Source organism: Hyla sarda, chromosome 1, assembly GCF_029499605.1.
Source record: "Hyla sarda isolate aHylSar1 chromosome 1, aHylSar1.hap1, whole genome shotgun sequence".
Taxonomy (NCBI): Eukaryota; Metazoa; Chordata; class Amphibia; order Anura; family Hylidae; genus Hyla; species Hyla sarda.
The window spans coordinates 485,033,302-485,051,710 of NC_079189.1; the positions used below are offsets into that span (position 1 = coordinate 485,033,302).

Here is an 18,409-nt window from a genome sequence, read left to right on the forward strand (position 1 = left end):
CATGGATTATTCTCATCATGTCGGACACTGATCGTCCAATAGGCACCCTATACGTATAACGGGTGTGTAGGACCATTTCTGCTTACATAAAACTAAGCTAAGACTACTGTTCTGTACCGATCATTTAAGTAATGTCTTTCTGCTTAGCACAGGCACAAGTACAGGGGAAAGAACACAGGAACCACCACCACTCACTGCAAAACTCAGGGTCCCCCCTCCATGTAGAATGACCTCTGAAAAGGTCACTCAATAGTGTCTCAAATTCATGTGAATGGGACATGTCATGTCTATATGTCCATAGAGCTTGCTCAAGCAAGATTGTTGCCCCTATAACAATAAAAAGAAATAAACAAAATGGAAACATTAAAAATAAAGAACATGTTTCAGTATATGGCTTATCTACGCGATACATTCCCTTTAAAGGGGTATTCCGTGCAAAAACATTTTATCCCCTATCCAAAGGATAGGGGATAAGATGTCTGATCGCGGAGGGCCCGCCGCTGGGACCCAGCCCCCCACCCCCCCCCCCCCCACCCAACTCAACCCCCCCCGGAAGACTTAAAGGGGTACTCCGTCCCTAGACATCTTATCCCCTATCCAAAGATAGGGGATAAGATGTCAGATCGCCGCGGTCCCGCTGCTGGGGACCCCCAGGATCGCTGCTGCAGCACCCCGCTATCATTACTGCGCAGAGCGAGATCGCTCTGCACGTAATGACGGGCAATACATTACGTGCAGACTTGCATTAAGGGGACGGGCCGTGATGTCATGAGGGGCAGAGCCATGACGTCACGCTGCTCCGGCCCCTGTATCGCCCGTCATTACACACAGAGCGAACTCACTTTGTGCTGTAATAATAGCGGGGTGCCGCAGCAGCGATCCCCGGGATCCCCAGCAGCGGGACCGCGGCGATCTAACATCTTATCCCCTTTGGATAGGGGATAAGATGCCAGGGGCGGAGTACCCCTTTAATGTGTTTGCACCCTCCAAATTCATCAGCCCCTCTCTCTTTACCACCGTGCCATTTCTTTCACACCTCCCGTAATAATAATAGGTTGAATCACCCCCCTTTTCCCATAAAAAAAAAAAACTGTGTAAATAAAAACAAACATATGTGGTATCGCCGCATGCGGAAATGTCCGAATTATAAAAATATATCATTAATTAAACCGCACAGTCAATGGCGCATGCGCAAAAAAATTCCAAAGTCCAAAATAGTGTATATTTGGTCACTTTTTATTAGGGATCGACCAATTATCGGTATGGCCGATATTATCGGCCGATAATCACGATTTTGGGCATTATCGGTATCGGCAATTACCTTACCGATAAGCCGATAATGCCCCGCCCCCCGCACCGTGACCGCCACCCCCCCAATCCGCACCGCACCCCCGACCCACCGCACCGCGTCGTACCCCCCACCGTGATGCTGTGCGGTATACCAGTATGGATTTTTGCCCATATTGCTATACCGGTCGGGCCCCTCCCCCACCCTCCGAGTCAATAAAAAAAATTAAACTTACCCGTAATGGGGGTGGTCCGGGCCATCCTTCCTTCCTGTAATGTCCAGGGGCGTTCCCGGGTGAAGAGTGAACCAGTCCGGGCTGTCCTTCTTCTCCGGCCTAGTACGCTGCATAGACGCCGCTGCGCCGTGACGTCAGGTGCGTCGCTGCGCACGGGCATCACTGCGCAGCGGCGTCTATGCAGCGTACTAGGTCGGAGCCTGCCCGGAGTGTAGAAGATGACCGCCGGAGAAGAAGGACAGCCCGGACCGGTTCACTCTTCACCCCAGGACACTACAGGAAGGAAGGATGGATGGCCCGGACCACCCTGACAGGTAGGGGGAGAGAAGCGTGTGGCGGCGGCGGCCTATGGCCCCGCAAAAGCCACTGCAGATCATTGATTTAAAGCGCCCGCTTTAAATCAATGATCTGCAGCGGTGTCGCAGGGGGTTAAATAGCCGATAACTTATACCGGAATATCGGTATAAGTTATCGGCTATCGGCCCTAACCTCCACCGATTATCGGTATCGGCCCTAAAAAAAACTATATCGGTCGATCCCTACTTTTTATATCATGAAAAAAATGAATAAAAAGCGAATAAGTCTGATCACTACAAAAATGGTACCGCTAAATCATGATCATGGCGCATAAATGAGCCCTCATACTGCCCCATATGCGGAAAAATAAAAGTTATAGGGGTCAGAAGATGACAATTTTAAACATGTACATTTTCCTGCAGGTATTTTTTTTTTCCAGAAGTAATACAAAATCAAACCTATATAAGTAGGGTATCATTTTAATTGCATGGACCTACAGAATAAAGATAAGGTGTAATTTTTACCTAAAAATGTACTGTGTAGAAACAGAAGCCCCCAAAAGTTACATAATAGCGTTTTTTTTTTTTCAATGTTGTCTCACAATGATTTTTTTTCCATTTCGCGGACAATTTTTGTGTAAAATGACTGATGTCATTACAAAGTAGAATTGGTGGCGCAAAAAAAATAAGCCATCATATGGATTTTTATGTGCAAAATTGAAAGAGTTATGATTTTTTTAAAGGTAAGGAGGAAAAAATGAAAGAGCAAAAATGGAAAAAACCCCGGTCCTTAAGGGGTTAAAATACATTACATGGTGAAATAAAGGGCGCCAGGAAAAAAAAATAAAAAAGTACAACTTGAAGAGATGTTGCAGTAAACCAGCAGATGTTTCCATAACACTTACCTAATCGCAGCTCGCCAAAATTTCCACATCCAATCTTTTTCCCTACTCTAAAATTAGGCCCCACCATCAACACTCCAGAGTTTGAGGAACCAGTACGTGTGCCATGACCCGACCGACCACTAGGTCGGGCCATCCTCTCATCAGGTTTGTCCTTGTCTTTCTTTTTGCCATCCATATCAAGTTTACGGTACTCCACTTTGAATTCTTTTTTAAAGACAAGCAGACTCAAATGGGGTGTTGTAAAAATGGAAACATAACTAGAGAAGCCCCCCTCTGGATATTGTTATTCTCTCAGCTGACGATGATGAGGGCTCAGCAAAGGCGGATTCATCCCATTCGCAAACTGTTTCCGCTAAGGACTCCCGTGCACCAAAAGGAACGTCTTCCACGATAATCCACCGATCCAAATGGCTTGGGTTGGACACCTGAAATGAAGAAGGAAAAAAAAAAATAAAAAATGGGTAAAACAAGTGTCAACTACAATGTTTGCTTAAAGGGGTACTCCGCCCCTAGACATCTTATCCCCTTGTGTGATTGCGGGGGTACCACCACTGGAAACCCCCGTGATCTCGGCTGCGACACCCCAGACATCCGATGCATCTAGCGAACTATGCTCCGTGACGGATAACTGGTGATGCGGGGCAGAGGCTCATGATGTCACAGCCACGCCCCCCTCAATGCAAGTCTGACGCCACGAGCCTCCGGCGCTGCACCCAATGGTCTAAACAAATGTCGGAAGCAGCAGGGAGCCCCGCGATCAGACATCTTATCCCCTATCCTTCGGAGAGGGGATAAGATGTCTAGGGGCAGAGTAACCCTTTAAGAATATCAGCAGGCAAAGCTTAAAATACTCAGGAACCCCCCCCCCCCCTCCCCATAGAGAACAGGGTTGTCTTTTTAAGTAAGGCATCCTTTAGAATTCTTCAAAAATTAAGGTAAAACACAAATAAAGAAAACATGTAAAAAGAAAAAAAAAAAACTAACAAAAAATAAATAACACAAATAAATAGACCGTCTCCTCCTCACTACTTTCAGACCTACCTACTTTTCCATAAAAAACAAACAAACCTTCAAATTGTAATCCATCAGCATATCTGGAAGCACACTCCATTATTTAGCATGGTTGTCTACCTTGTATCTACACTCTGGCATTACCCCCTCCCCCTTTATAAGTGACAGTAGAGATGAGCGAACTTACAGTAAATTCGATTCGTCACAAACTTCTCAGCTCGGCGGTTGCTGACTTTTCCTGCATAAATTAGTTCAGCTTTCCGGTGCTCCGGTGGGCTGGAAAAGGTGGAGACAGTCCTAGGAAAGAAGCTCCTAGGACTGTATCCACCCTTTCCAGCCCACGGGAGCACTGGAAAGCTGAACTAATTTGTGCAGGAAAAGTAATCAACTGCCGAGCCGAGAAGTTCGTGACGAATCGAATTTACTGTAAGTTCGCTCATCTCTACGTGACAGCTTTCATTCCACATGGTGACACTTACATGGTTGGGTGAAGTTGCTGCACAGACATGGCCTCTATTCAAGCTGGGCACCCTCATTCTAGTGATACAAGGGGGTGCCATCTATTACACATCTACTGCATATTCCAATGGAAAAAAAAAGTCAATAATACAATTTTACATGATTCATCTTTACAAACTGACATACTCTATGTCAGTGGTCTTCAACCTGAGGACCTCCAGATGTTGCAAAACTACAACTCCCAGAATGCCCGGACAGCCATCGGCTGTCCGGGCATGCTGGGAGTTGTAGTTTTGCAACATCTGGAGGTCCGCAGGTTGAAGACCACTGCTCTACGTCCTTGCATACATATACAATGAGGTCAGGCCACGCAGGCAGAACATGATACACTAGTGACAGCTGCGCATGTTCTTCATGGAAAGTAATAATGTACATAAGCCATAAAAGAGAATGCTACATAAAGCAAGCAGTATCATACTTACTGGAAATAAAACCCGGAAAAAAACAAAAAAACATTACAATTGGTTGGCATCAACTGCAAATCTTTCAGGTCTGCTAAAAACATTTCTGCATGAAAGAATGAAGTGTGAATGAGGCCCAATAAATATTTAATGGGCTGCTCAGATGTGTCCTAATGGAGAAGGGAATTAGGGAAAGGAGAAGACGCTTCTTCTCCAGTCCCATCTGTAGCCTTAGTGCTGTTAAAAGGTGGTGATTTGTTAAACGGGTACTCCACTGGCCAGAGTGGAACTAAACGGCTGTCACACCCCCTCCCATAGACTTTCATTGAGGGGGCGTGGCCGTGACATCACAAGGGGGGGGCCATGGCCTACCCCCACAGCGTGAAAACAGCGTTCAGAACATTTCGTTTCATGCTGGCCAGTGGAGTACCCCTTTAAAGCCTTGGTCACATCAGAATTTGTGCCTCCAATGGCGAGGATGAGTCAGTAAAACCTCAAAATCAGCTGCCAATGTATTTGTACTCGGATAGCCACAGACCCCACCCAGTTCAATAACCCGAATGCCAGCCAGTGACTACTCAGGTCATTTCACAAGCATATCCAGGATATGTCTCAGACTGAAAAGCGTGGATAGGCTTAGAAGACAACAGAATGTAGTCACTAGCTGACTATGTTCAGGTGGGGCCACCGGCTATAACAGTGGAGATACTTTGGCAACAGATTGAGATTTTGCCGACAGAAGTTGTGATAGTAAAATGTGTGTGTGGTTACTATGTATGTGTGAATTGGGTTCATTGTGGAGAATTATTTTGGGGGGGTCACCGTTACATATATGTAGAGGGTCTGAGTCTTGAGGGAGTATAGACAGTGTCCTCCCTCATGATTTATTCTAGTTTAAAATGTTCCCAAGGTTTCACTCAGTGACCACCCCTGAAGAGTTAAACTAGAAATAAGGAAGTAGGGAGAAACCATTGTCTGAAGGACTCTGGGGGAGATTTGTGAAAACCTGTGTAGAGAGTGGTGCAGCTCCCATAGCAACCAATCAGATTCTTTCATTTATTAGAGGCATTTTTTAAAAAGGAAAGAAGTAATCTGATTGGCTGCTATGGGCACTACATGATCAATCTTCCGCTTTGTTTCCAATGGCTAGGTTAAACGCAGAATCGACATCAGGTAGGTAATGATGCCAGCAAGTCAAAACAACATAATCTGCACCCCAAGAGGTAGACAGAACATGAAGGATCCCTGCACCAGACTCCAGGCTGCTCCCAAAGAAGCATAACAGCATAACTGTCACAGCGTGAAAGGGGACATCAGCTGTCCCACACATCGAACCCGCCGGCAAGGGACACCGTGATCTGCTGACTGAGAGGCACCCAAGCTCTGTCTAACCACCTACATGCAGCAGTGGCTACTGACTGCAGCATCTAGAGGGTTAAAATCTTGTACGCAGCAAGAATTTATGAAAAAGTAAAAGACTCACCAATGTAAAAACTTTAATTGTTTATTGGGTCAATTCATTTTTTCGGCATTGGATACGGTTATTAAAATGAACAGATATTTCAGCATACTGAGTATAAATTAGAGGGGTACTCCAGTGGAATTTTTTTACATTTTTTTTTTTTTTAAAGGGGGTTATCCAGGAAAAAAAATAACTTTCTGGAGCCAGTTGATAAATAAAAAGATTTATAAATTACTTCTATTAAAAAATCTTAATCCTTTCAGTACTTATGAGCTGCTGAAGTTGAGTTCTTTTCTGTGCTCTCTGATGACCCGTGTCTTGGGAACTGTCCAGAGTAGAAGCAAATCCCCATAGCAAACCTATTCTACTCTGTGCAGTTCCTGAGATAAGCAGAGATGTCAGCAGAGAGCACTGTTGCCAGAAAGAAAACAACAACTCAACTTCAGCAGCTGATAATTATTGGAAGGATTAAGATTTTTTTATAGAAGTAATTTACAAATCTGTTTAACTTTCTGGCACCAGCTGATTTAAAAAGAAAATTGTTTTCCACTGGAGTACCCCTTTAAAGCATTTCCCATTCAGGTGAATAGGAGACCTGGAAACACCAATCTAGAGGCAGAAATGGGCATTATTTGCAGATAATCCAAGACAAATTTCACTCCTGTACATGTAAAATGTAAAGAGCACAATATTATGACTATGGCTAAGTCTCTGCATACTAAAGGGGTATTCCAGGAATTTTTTTTTATTTGACTATGCTACACGGGCTGTAAAGTTAGTGTAGTCCATAATATAGTGTCTGTACCTGTGTGTGACGGTTTTCTCACAGATCTTATGGGATTTTCACTCCAATATTTATTTTTAACAGTATACAAAATGACTGTTGTCTCAGATTTTTCCCAAGTTGCAATGCGGCCGAGACCTGACTCACTAGTCAGCTGATGACAGGGAACCTGTCTGCTTCAATGGGTGGAGCGATCGCTTGGTGGGAGAGAGATCAATCTGCAACTAATGCAACAGCTGTAGGCACCCTGATTAAAAACCACAAGTCTTTTGAATGGATGCAGCTCATTTATGTTTCAATGGGTGGGGTGGCTGATGTGTGGGAGGGAGGAAAATTAAATTGTGGGATTTGTAGTATAAAAAAAAAAAAAAAAAAAAAGAAAGAAAACTCAAAAAGGAAATACCAGTTCACAAAAATCTAGCCACAGTGTTATGGTAATCTCCCAACATAGCCATTTAGCCCCAAGACAAGCGCAGATCCTTCCTAAGCATGTCCATTACTGCCAGCCAGGTACGTACTAAAATCACCTTATGGTGGAGAACCCCTTTAAGGTTTCCATTCCCCTACAGGAAGCAGAGATTTTTTTATGTGAACTAAACACAAATTATATTAGAAATCTAAGTAACATCATTATACAGTAGTAATGAGTTACATAAAAGCAAAACACCGACGTTACAGTTAATATTGAAAGAAGAAAGAAGCCGCGATTTCCCCAATATCCTCCAGGGATGTAATGGAGTACGGCAGGTGAAAGCAGGGCTGACATGACCGTACTGCTCTCTATGAAAGCCTTCAGTACTGCTTGACCACATTCAAACACAAAAACCGCAAACAAAAAGCGGTGAAAAGACCGTGTCAGCACAAGTTACATCACGAGTGTCAAGATGTGCCAACTAAAATCACAACATTATTCATAGTCTGCTGCCTAGCACTCATTTCTTCAGAGGTTTATCCTCTTATATAGCAATAGTATCACTAAGCCAGATGTTATGCCATACTATACACACAATGCTATAGCAAAACACCAAATACCACCACCAACATGAAAGAAATAGTCCAGGCAATACATTTCTACAAGACAATTCTCCTATGGTAAACCATATAGCACCGTTCAACCTGAACAGAATATGGGTATAGACTAGGGATCGACCGATTATCGGTATGGACGATATTATCGGCCGATAATCACGATTTTGGGCATTATTGGTATCGGCAATTACCTTGCCGATAATGCCCCGCCCCCCGCACCGCGACCGAACCCCCCCCCCACCACCACCACCACACAGCGTCGCACCCCCCACCACCACCACACAGCGTCGCACCCCCCACCGTATTGCTGGCCGTTATACTGGTATGAACCGGATACAGTTTTTTTTTTCTCCCACGGTATGGATTTTTGCCCATACCGCTATACCGGTCGGGCCCCTCCCCCACCATCCGAGTCAATTAAAAAAAATTAAACTTACCCGTAATGGGGGTGGTCCGGGCCATCCATCCTTCCTGTAGTGTCCAGCGGCATTCCGGGTGAACCGGTCCGGGCCTTCCTTCTCCGGGGGTCATCTTCTCCACTCCAGGCAGGCTCCGGCCTAGTACGCTGCATAGACGCCGCTACACCGTGACGTCAGGTGCGTCGCTGCGCAGCGGCGTCTATGCAGCGTTACTAGGCCGGAGCCTGCCCGGAGTAGAGAAGAGGACCCCCGGAGAAGAAGGACAGCCTGGATCGGTTCACCCTCCACCCGGAATGCCACCGGACACTACAGGAAGGATGGATGGCCAGGCTCACCCTCCCCCGACGGTCCCTGCAGCAACTGGGAAGGTGAGTCAGGGTTCTGGGATGGACAGGGGTCTGTATAATATACTATACCTACAGTAGGCCCTCCAGCTGTTGCAAAACTACAACTCCCAGCATGCCCGGACAGCCAATGGCTGTCCGGGCATGCTGGGAGTAGTAGTTTTGCAACAGCTGGAGACACCCCTAGGCGCGGCGGGGGGAGCGGTGGCGGTGATAGGTCTCAGGACCCCCGGACAGGCAGGGGGAGAGAAGCGAGTGGCGGGGGCAGCCTATGGCACCGCAAAAGCCACTGCAGTGCATTGATTTAAAGAGCTCCCTTTAAATCAATGATCTGCAGCGGTGTCGCGGGGGGATAAATAGCCAATAACTTATACCGGAATATCGGTATAAGTTATCGGCTATCGTCCCTAACCTCCCCAGATTATTGGTATCGGCCCTAAAAAACTGATATCGGTCGATCCTTAGTATAGACAGGCAGCACTGGGGGACAAACCCCCAAATGGGGCGTCATGGGGAGTATGGGGTTCCTGGCTTGTCAATTATCCTGCTGTGTGAGCCGGGGGCATGTCGCAGAGCCCTGCTTGTCCTCTTTCTGAGCAGAATTTCAAAATGGAATTGCACCCGAAAAATTCCATATTGTGAACCTACCCCTTAGGAATCTCGGGCCACAATTCCATTCAGAAATCTCAAGGGTGGCCAGTAGAGACACCAGTCGGCACTAGGACCACGCAGGCTGCATATCATTTTTCATAGATTAGACAGCAATGCATTTCTAACTGGATTCTCTTTACGCGAGCCCAGCCATAATGTCTTATTCCGCACAGTTCACTGACTGCCAGTGAAATTGATAAAAGAATGTGGGGTTCTTTTTTTATTTATTTTAAAGTAAAATTGCATGCTTTTTGACATGGAAATTAGTAGATACTTTATCTGCTTTAAAACCCACAGAGTTAATGACCGTGTGAACATACCATAAAAGTTTAGGACGGGTTAGGTATGAAAGAGCGTGCTCCAATCTAGAGACCGTAAATGCCTTTTCCACCACCCAGGAACAAATGGACATTACAATGATGACTCCCTCTCTGGTCTTCTTTCCTCTATTAGCTACAGCAAAGAGAGCCTCTCGACCTGACAAGGTGTGGCAATACCCTCTGTTATAATGCTGCCTACTGAATTTATCCGGACCAGTATCATTTCCCTGGCCGCAATATGAGCAGAGGTGACTATCCGCAGACTCCTACCCCAACCTACCAGGTTCTCTCTCAGTCCCATGGGGGCTATGAAGGAGATAAATGGCAATGCCTCATGCTGTGGTTTCAGCAGTTTTAGGGTGCATTCACACCAAGTTTTTGCAATACAGTTCCCATATACGTTTTCTATGTGTAAACCGTATGGAACCGAATGCATTGACTCTCCATTGAAAACCGTATGCTAAAAGATGCATCAGGTTGTGTCCGTTTGCATCCTGTACGGTTTTGTCAGGTTTTTTTCCTGTACCCAAAACCATAGCCTACCACGGATTTTGGTCCGTATTTGGTCTGTATTAAACCGTATATGTTTTTTTATTTATTTTTTAAACATGGGAGTCAATGGGAACCGTATGTGCGTACGGTTCCATCCGGTTTTCACCATACGGTTTTCGACTTTGCACAGGTTTTTTTTCTTGGAATTTCAATTAAACAAGTGAAACTTTATTCATAATGGAGTGAAAAGTTAAAAACGTATACTTTTTTTAATTAAAAAACGGATGCAACCGGACATCATTTTTTAAACCGTATACGGTTTTTAACTGTATAAGGGGTTAAAATTTGTACACACGTTTTGATACAGTTTAGTCAGGTTTTGAGGAATCAGTTTTTCATCAAAAACCTGATACGGGAACTGTGTTGCAAAAACGTGGTGTGAATGCAGCCTTACATTGTTTCCACTGGAGAAAATATGTAGGAAGCAGCAAGTAAAAGTCAACTTTATTGAAGCATAACAATAAAAGTACAGAGAGTGTAGCGGCCTACGCGTTTCAGACAAACATGGCATAAAAAAGCAATAACACGTTCCTTATTATACATCCCATTATTCAGTCACATGGTATTGCTGACAGAAAATGGAATCCCGGATCGGGACAACTTTAGTACTTCCTGGAAAATCCTATTGTATCCAGACAATATACCTGAGAAGTTATTCTGCACCACATAATAGTTCCATATAGACTAGCTCGTAAGGGATTAACTATATGTGCACATAGGATGGATATATATATACATGCAGGTACAGATTACCATCAACAAGATGTATCCCTTATTTCACCAACTAGATTTGCCATCACTTTTCTAGCACAAATCTAGCCTTACATTAGCCAGTTTTTGGCAGAATTTTCAGTTAGGCCCCTATCACACTGCCGGTATGACACGTCAAATACGGCCGGCAAACGCCCTTTTTATTTATTTAATTTTTTTTGCAGTTTGACGGATCATAACGGGTCCCGACAGACCCCGTTGACTTTGACATTATAGTCAATGGGGTCCGTCGAGCGCCGTTATTTTCGGAGAGAAAAGCCAAAGAAAAAGATGGTGCAAGCGCTAATTTTTCTCCGGCTTTTCTCGGAGCTAAAATAACGGGCTTCACATTGCTGGAAACAACCGGCGGGGTGAATGTAGCCTTAGAGATTTTCACAATCCCGCATAAAAAAATAAAATAAAAAATAAATAAAAAAGGAATTATTTACTTTGTGTGAATCGGTAAGACCCGCCGAATTCTACTTCAAAAGGGAAACACAAGATTCTACACACACAGGGGGAGATTTATCAAAACCAGTGCAAAGGAAAAGTTACCCAAGTTGCCCATTGCAACCAATCAGATTGCTTCTTTTATTTTGCAGAGGCCTTGATGAAAATTAAAGAAGCGATCTGATTGGTTGCTATGGGCAACTTTTCCTCTGGACAGGTATTGATAAATCTCCCCCTGTACAGTGCCTAGACCACAAGGTCTTCACTAACCCCACTCACTAGGCCAATCCCTCCTGGCAACTGGGTTTATCTTTACATTTAATGCTGTAAACCCGACTGAGCTACAATGCACAGTATCTGATGCCATCTGTCCAGGCCTGTGTTTCCCAACCAGGGTGCCTTCAGCTGTTGCAAAACTAAAACTCCCATGAAATCAGTTAATAGGTAAAAAGTGAGTCTGCCCTCATGTATGGCATATATCAGAGGGTACAGAGCAGGAATGGTGGGCGGTTTACTAAATGGGTATAGAATGTTTTAGGACTACTACTTCACAGACTATACACTGGTAATGAAAATGTAGCTGTTATTTCAGCTGTCCTGTGTGTGTGTACATGAGGAGCAGCATTATTTGTGGCCATAAAATAACTTGTATGTGTGATTTTGCAAACAATCTCTAATTTGCAGTTCTTTTAGAGCTGGAGGGCAGTGCTCCCCTTTATCCCCCTCCATAGACTTGCACTGATTTCTAGAGAATTAAAGGGGTTATCCAGGAAAAACTTTTTCTTATATATCAAATGGCTCCAGAAAGTTAAACAGATTTGTAAATTACTTCTATTAAAAAATCTTCATCCTTTCAGTACTTATGAGCTTCTGAAGTTAAGTTGTTCTTTTCTAAGTTCTCTCTGATGACACGTGTCTCGGGAACCGCCCAGTTTAGAAGCAAATCCCCATAGCAAACCTCTTCTACTCTGTGCAGTTCCTGAGACAAGCAGAGATGTCAGCAGAGAGCACTGTTGTCAGAAAGAAAACAACAACTTAACTTCAGCAGCTGATAATTATTGAAAGGATTAAGACTTTTTAATAGAAGTAATTTACAAATCTGTTTAACTTTCTGGAGCCAGTTGATATCTAAAAAAAAATTTTTTTTTCCTGGAATACCACTTTAAAGTGTACCCGTCAGATCCAATAAAAAAGCTTATGCTTATATATATTATATATATTAGGGGTGTGAATCGACAATAATTTGGCGATTCGATTTGAATCGCGATACCAGGGTGGCGATTCGATATATCGCAATATATCGCGATACTGTGATGTTGGCAATATATCACGATATATCGCGATATTCCCTATTAAAAGCTTGGGAAAACTTATTCTAGCTGAGAAAGAACAAGATCCCGCGAGAGTTGTCCTGTGAGTGCGTACGTTCTCCTTCCTGTTTGTTCCGAGTCTATAGTCTCGCGGTAGCAGCCTGCGAGTGGGACACAGCTGATAACAGGTACACTGCCAACTAGTGGTTAGGAGTTTAAGTGTTATAAAAAAAAATAAGACAGACAAATAGGACTGTGACTCAGTGAGTGAAATACAGTAAATGTTAATTATAATAATTTATTTTAAAAAATCGATTCAGTATCGCGGAACAAAAAAATCGCGATAATCGCGCGAATCGATTTTTTCTTACATCCCATTATATACAAATAAATATATAAATATATATATATAAATATATATATATATATATAAATATATATATATATATATATATAAATATATATATATATATATATATAAATATATATATATATATATATATAAATATATATATATATATAAATATATATATATATATATAAATATATATATATATATATATCTCACTCAGTACTTAATCCTGACCATGTACATCTAATTTTTATGTGTCTAGCACCTATATTTATTTTTATTACGCTTTAATTTAGCTCACTAGTCTGAATTCCTCTCAAAGGAAGGGGCGTGGCCTCACTGTGCAGGTCTCCGCCCCCTCCCTCAGTATGCTGTCTGCTCACATCTCCCCTAGCATTACCAAAACTACAACTCCCAGCTTGTCCTCACCGACAGTAGCGGGACACAAGCTGACAGTGGGAGGATTCTTCCTCCAGCTGTGAGCCCTGCGCTCACAGCTGTCAATCAAGGAAGTGTGTCCATGACATAGGTGATGATGCATGGACTCAGCAGGACTAGTAAGTGCCCAGGCAGGCAGGGGGAGCAGTTTTTTGAATGGCTTTTTCAGTATGAAATACTAATTTTTTTTTAACAAAAGCAATTGCAAAACCTATTGGTTTTGCATTTTTTACAATATATCAAAAGTTTTTCTATCTGACAGTGCCCATTTAAGCAGCAGAAGGAGGGGGGGGGGGTAGGGGGGCATTTTTATCTAATAAGATATATTACAAACTTTTTATATATTTACTTTTTACCTTTTATTATTGATATATGACCTTTCCACTCCATAGACCTATGCAGTAAAAGGTCTGGGTTTAAGTGACAGCTGGGAAATGAGACGTGAGCTGCCACGCACTTTACCCTGCTGTAACTCACAACTGTAAGGAGTGACTCAGTGCGATCTAAACTTTCGACATTTAGGGACAACATGTCAAAAGTTCATTTAAAAGGTCACCATCATTTTTAAATTTAGGCGTAAATTTTTTTTCCCCCCTTTTTCCTTGTGCTTAAAGGAGTACTCTGTTGGGGAAAAAAAAGTATTTTTAATCAACTGGTGCCAAAAAGTTAAGCAGATTTGTAACTTACTTCTACTAAAAAAATCTTAATACTTCCAGTACTTTTTTGCAGCTGTATACTACAGAGGAAATTCTTTTTTCTTATTTCTTTTCTTTCTGTCCACAATGCCCTCTGCTGACACCTCTGTCCATTTTAGGAACTGTCCAGAGCAGCATATGTTTGGTATGGGGATTTTCTCCTGCTCTGGACAGTTCTTGACATGGAAGAGGTGCAAACAGAGAGCACTGTGGACAAACAGAAAAGAAATCCAAAATGAAAAGAATTTCCTCTGTAGTATATAGCCACTAAAATACTGGAAGGATTAAGATTTTTTTTTTATAGAAGTAATTTACAAATCTGTTTAACTTTCTGCCAATTGATTTAAAAAAAAAAAAAAAAAATTTCTACCGGAGTACCCCCTTAATAATAGAAGGGACTTTGACAGTTGTACAGCACTTCTCCACTTATTAGTATACAGGATGCAGTACGACAACCAGCCAAATGTCACTTTGTGGATGTCAACCCTGAAACCCAATTGAACAAATCAACAATGAGCATATGAAACATAATAATATATTAACATTATAATGCTGAAAAGGGAAAATAAATGTCCCCAATATTTGAGGATAAGTTGTCATGTTTTCACTTCGGTCATACTCAAAATAAACCAGAAACCAGCAATACATAATATGTAAATGCCCTGACTATTAAATAGATAATATCCATTACTAAGCAGGGATGCCTACATTGAGATAGGGTATCAAAGGATCACTATGCAAAACGGCATAGTTATTCAAAGCAGAATAGTTTCCTCATGTCATAGAGAAGATGAAGCACCAAAGGCAGCAGAGGTCCAGTGAATAAAAAGTGACACTTGATCACTGTGACCCTGCTAAATGCCATCTGAAACGCAACCTGAACCAGCATTGTTTAACCTTTCCAAGAACCCATAAAAGCCCAAGCACAGGAACACTGATCCTCTCCTACACCAGAGTACATGTAGACACAACCCTGGGCAGTGCTCCTGGCAGCCAAAGCCTCTCTCTTCACAGATCCATTCCCTTTTAAGACTGTGCCAGTCAGACCTAGACCAATCCAAGAGCAGATCTGCCCTAGTGGTCTATTATAGCAGTGGTCATGGCAGAAACAGAATATTTTATTAGTCAATAGGTCCAAAATTGTGAATGTTTTAATTAGGGATCGACCGATTATCGGTATGGCCGATATTATCGGCCGATAATCACTATTTTAGGCATTATCGGTATCGGCAATTACCTTGCCGATAAGCCGATAATGCCCCGCCCCCCGCACCGCAACCTACCGCACCGCGTCGCACCCCCCACCGTAGTGCTGGGCGGTATACCGGTATGGATTTTTGCCCATACCACTATGCCGGTCGGGCCCCTCCCCCACCCTCCGAGTCAATAAAAAAAAGTTAAACTTACCCGTAATGGGGGTGGTCCGGGCCATCCAACCTTCCTGTAGTGTCCGGCGGCATTCCGGGTGGAGAGTGAACCGGTCCGGGCTGTCCTTCTCCGGGGGTGCTCTTCTCCACTCCAGGCAGGCTCCGGCCTAGTACGCTGCATAGACGATGCTACGTCAGATGCGTCGCTGCGCAGCGGGGTCTATGCAGCGTTACTAGGCCGGAGCCTGCCCGGAGTGAAGAAGCGGACCCCCGGAGAAGAAGGACAGCCCGGACCGGTTCACCCTCCACTCGGAATGCCGCCGGACACTACAGGAAGGATGGATGGATGGCCCAGACGGTCCCTGCAGCAACTGGGAAGGTGAGTCAGGGTTCTGGGATGGACAGGGGTCTGTATAATATACTATACCTACAGTAGGCCCTCCAGCTGTTGCAAAACTACAACTCCCAGCATGCCCGGACAGCCAACGGCAAAAGCTGGAGGCACTCCTAGGAGCGGTGCGGCGCGGCGGGGGGAGCGGTGGCGGTGATAGGTCTCAGGACCCCCGGACAGGCAGGGGGAGAGAAGCAGCGGCCTATGGCACCGCAAAAGCCACTGCAGTGCATTGATTTAAAGCACCTGCTTTAAATCAATGATCTGCAGCGGTGTCGCGGGGGGATAAATAGCTGATAACTTATACCAATATTCTGGTATAAGTTATCGGCCCTAACCTCCACCGATTATCGGTATCGGCCCTAAAAAAAACGATAACGGTTGATCCCTAGTTTTAATCTCAATTTATCAAGACAGCTTCTCTGGGCGACCCCATACAAGTCTTATAATGGAGCGGCAGGACAGAGATTGCTGCGAGCCGGAGGGTGAAGCATGGTATGAAGATGGCCGATAAAAGGGTGACATGTCATGACACAAACATTTAGTGTAGTAGCATTTGAAACCAGTAGACACAAACCTTATGAAGTCTCAGCTGCTACCTCTGCAAAACCTAGAGAGTATAGAGTGACTGAATTCATTCGTAGGCTATGAACTGACAGCTTTTTTTTCCCTGCATTTTAGGTTTCTTGCCCAATAAAAAAAATTAAAAAAAAAAAGAAGAAAAACACTCCCCATTTATCTCCTCTATGATCCAGTTTTTGAAGCATTTTATACAAAACTAGTGTGTGGCTTAATATTTTTTTTCCTCGGAATATCTATCATTACAAGTCGTGATTTTTTTCATCAAGTGACTCAAGGATTGTTATTGTGTGTGTGAGGAGGTATACACAATTGAGCAGATTTATCAAAACTTTTGTAGAGGAAGAGTGGTTGCCCATAGCAACCAATAAGATCATGTCTGCCATTTAAAAAAAAAAAAAAAAAAAAAACATAATCTAATTGGTGCCATAGGCAACCACACCATTGTTCTACACAGGTTTTGATTATTTACCTCCCCACCCCAGTTTATTAAAAGAAAATACACCCAGAGCATGCTGTGATGTTGAAATACTGAGTCTAAATGGCCAGTAAATAAAGAGTGAAAAAACGTAGGTCTGGCGTTTCATACTTTACCTGCAGCTAACATCGGTACAAAGTTGTTTTTACCTCCAAAAAACAAGCAGCGACTGCTCTGATTGGTGCTCTAGAGATGACCGGCTTCTTCTGCATTGAGGGGGGGGAGGGCAAATGTTCCCTGATGGAGGGTTAGGTCATAAGTCCCGCCTCCTGAAGGGAATGCCCCTCCCCCACCATGGACTGCAAGGAACAGAGTGTTGGGATACAAGAAGATAGAACACATAGAAAACAGAAGAAATCGTTTGGAGCAGGGGGAGCTGACTTGCAAGAAAGACTGGGTGAGTATGCACCTTTTGTTCCTTTATCTTCCCCTCTTCCTCTATCCCCCCCATAGCCTCCATTATCGCTAAACATGGCATCTGCCGCACTTCACTTCCTAGTGCCAGGGATCAATATGTTAAATTACCGCTCAGCCATTAACTGGTTACAACAGTGTCCGGCCTCTGCCATTGTTTAGTTGAGTGGCTATGTGATGAACTGACAATAGCCTAGGTCTACGCTGCACTTGCTAGGGGTCAATAATTCAGATTACCGCTCAGCCAACCTAATAAATTGCCCTAGGGGGTAAAGCATGAAAGACCGTGAGCAGCAATGATGGAGGCTATGAGGGACAAGCAAAAAATTCAGGCAGGCTGGGCATATCATTTTTTTTATATATTTATAATAAAAGGAAATCTGACAGTGTCACCTGCACTAACCTGTCAGTACAGACAGGTAATGCAGGTGACATTGAAGGCAGACTTGGTCCCATTCCGTGTTGTGTTTCTCCCTCTGTATCTTCCTTTCCAGGGCCGATATGGAGCATGGACGAAGCTTAGGACATGAACGCTGCTGTTTGCTAGCAGCAGGACCCAGCAGAGAACCACAGCAGTGACATCACTAAGCACCACCCATGCTCCAAGTCAGCCCCGGAACGGAAGATAGGGCGGAAGAACCACAAGACGGAACAGGACCAGGTAAGTATCGTCATCAGTTACACCTGCACTACCTGTCTGTACTGAGAGGTTAGTGCAGGAGGAACTGATGACTGATTTCCTTTAAAGGTGTTGGTTAAGAATAAACTTTAAAAAAATAAAGCACTCTGGTTATCTTAAAATAAAAAGGGACCTTCTGACCCCAACACTGCTGATTAGTGCTTCCTGGTCCCCATCTTAACAAGGAAAAGACTGCTCAGAGGCCAGTGACTGTCTGAGCAGGGACATCCTGCGTGCCGAGGAGTGAGCAGCTATGATCAGTGGACCGGCTCCTTGTTAGAGAGACTGGA

At 43.8% G+C, this 18,409-nt stretch overlaps 1 protein-coding gene across 4 annotated transcripts in view; it reads right to left on the reverse strand.

Annotated features, from left to right (window-relative positions):
• The window catches only part of CSNK1G3 (casein kinase 1 gamma 3), a 142,682-nt gene that overhangs the window by 86,623 nt on the left and 37,650 nt on the right, over positions 1–18,409 (reverse strand). For all 4 annotated transcript variants that reach the window (XM_056537337.1, XM_056537336.1, XM_056537339.1 and 1 more), the window contains exon 2: positions 2,725–3,149. In XM_056537337.1, coding sequence (XP_056393312.1) covers positions 2,725–2,899 — 175 coding nt within the window. In that variant the 5' untranslated portion in view covers positions 2,900–3,149. The remainder of the gene's footprint in view (positions 1–2,724; positions 3,150–18,409) is intronic.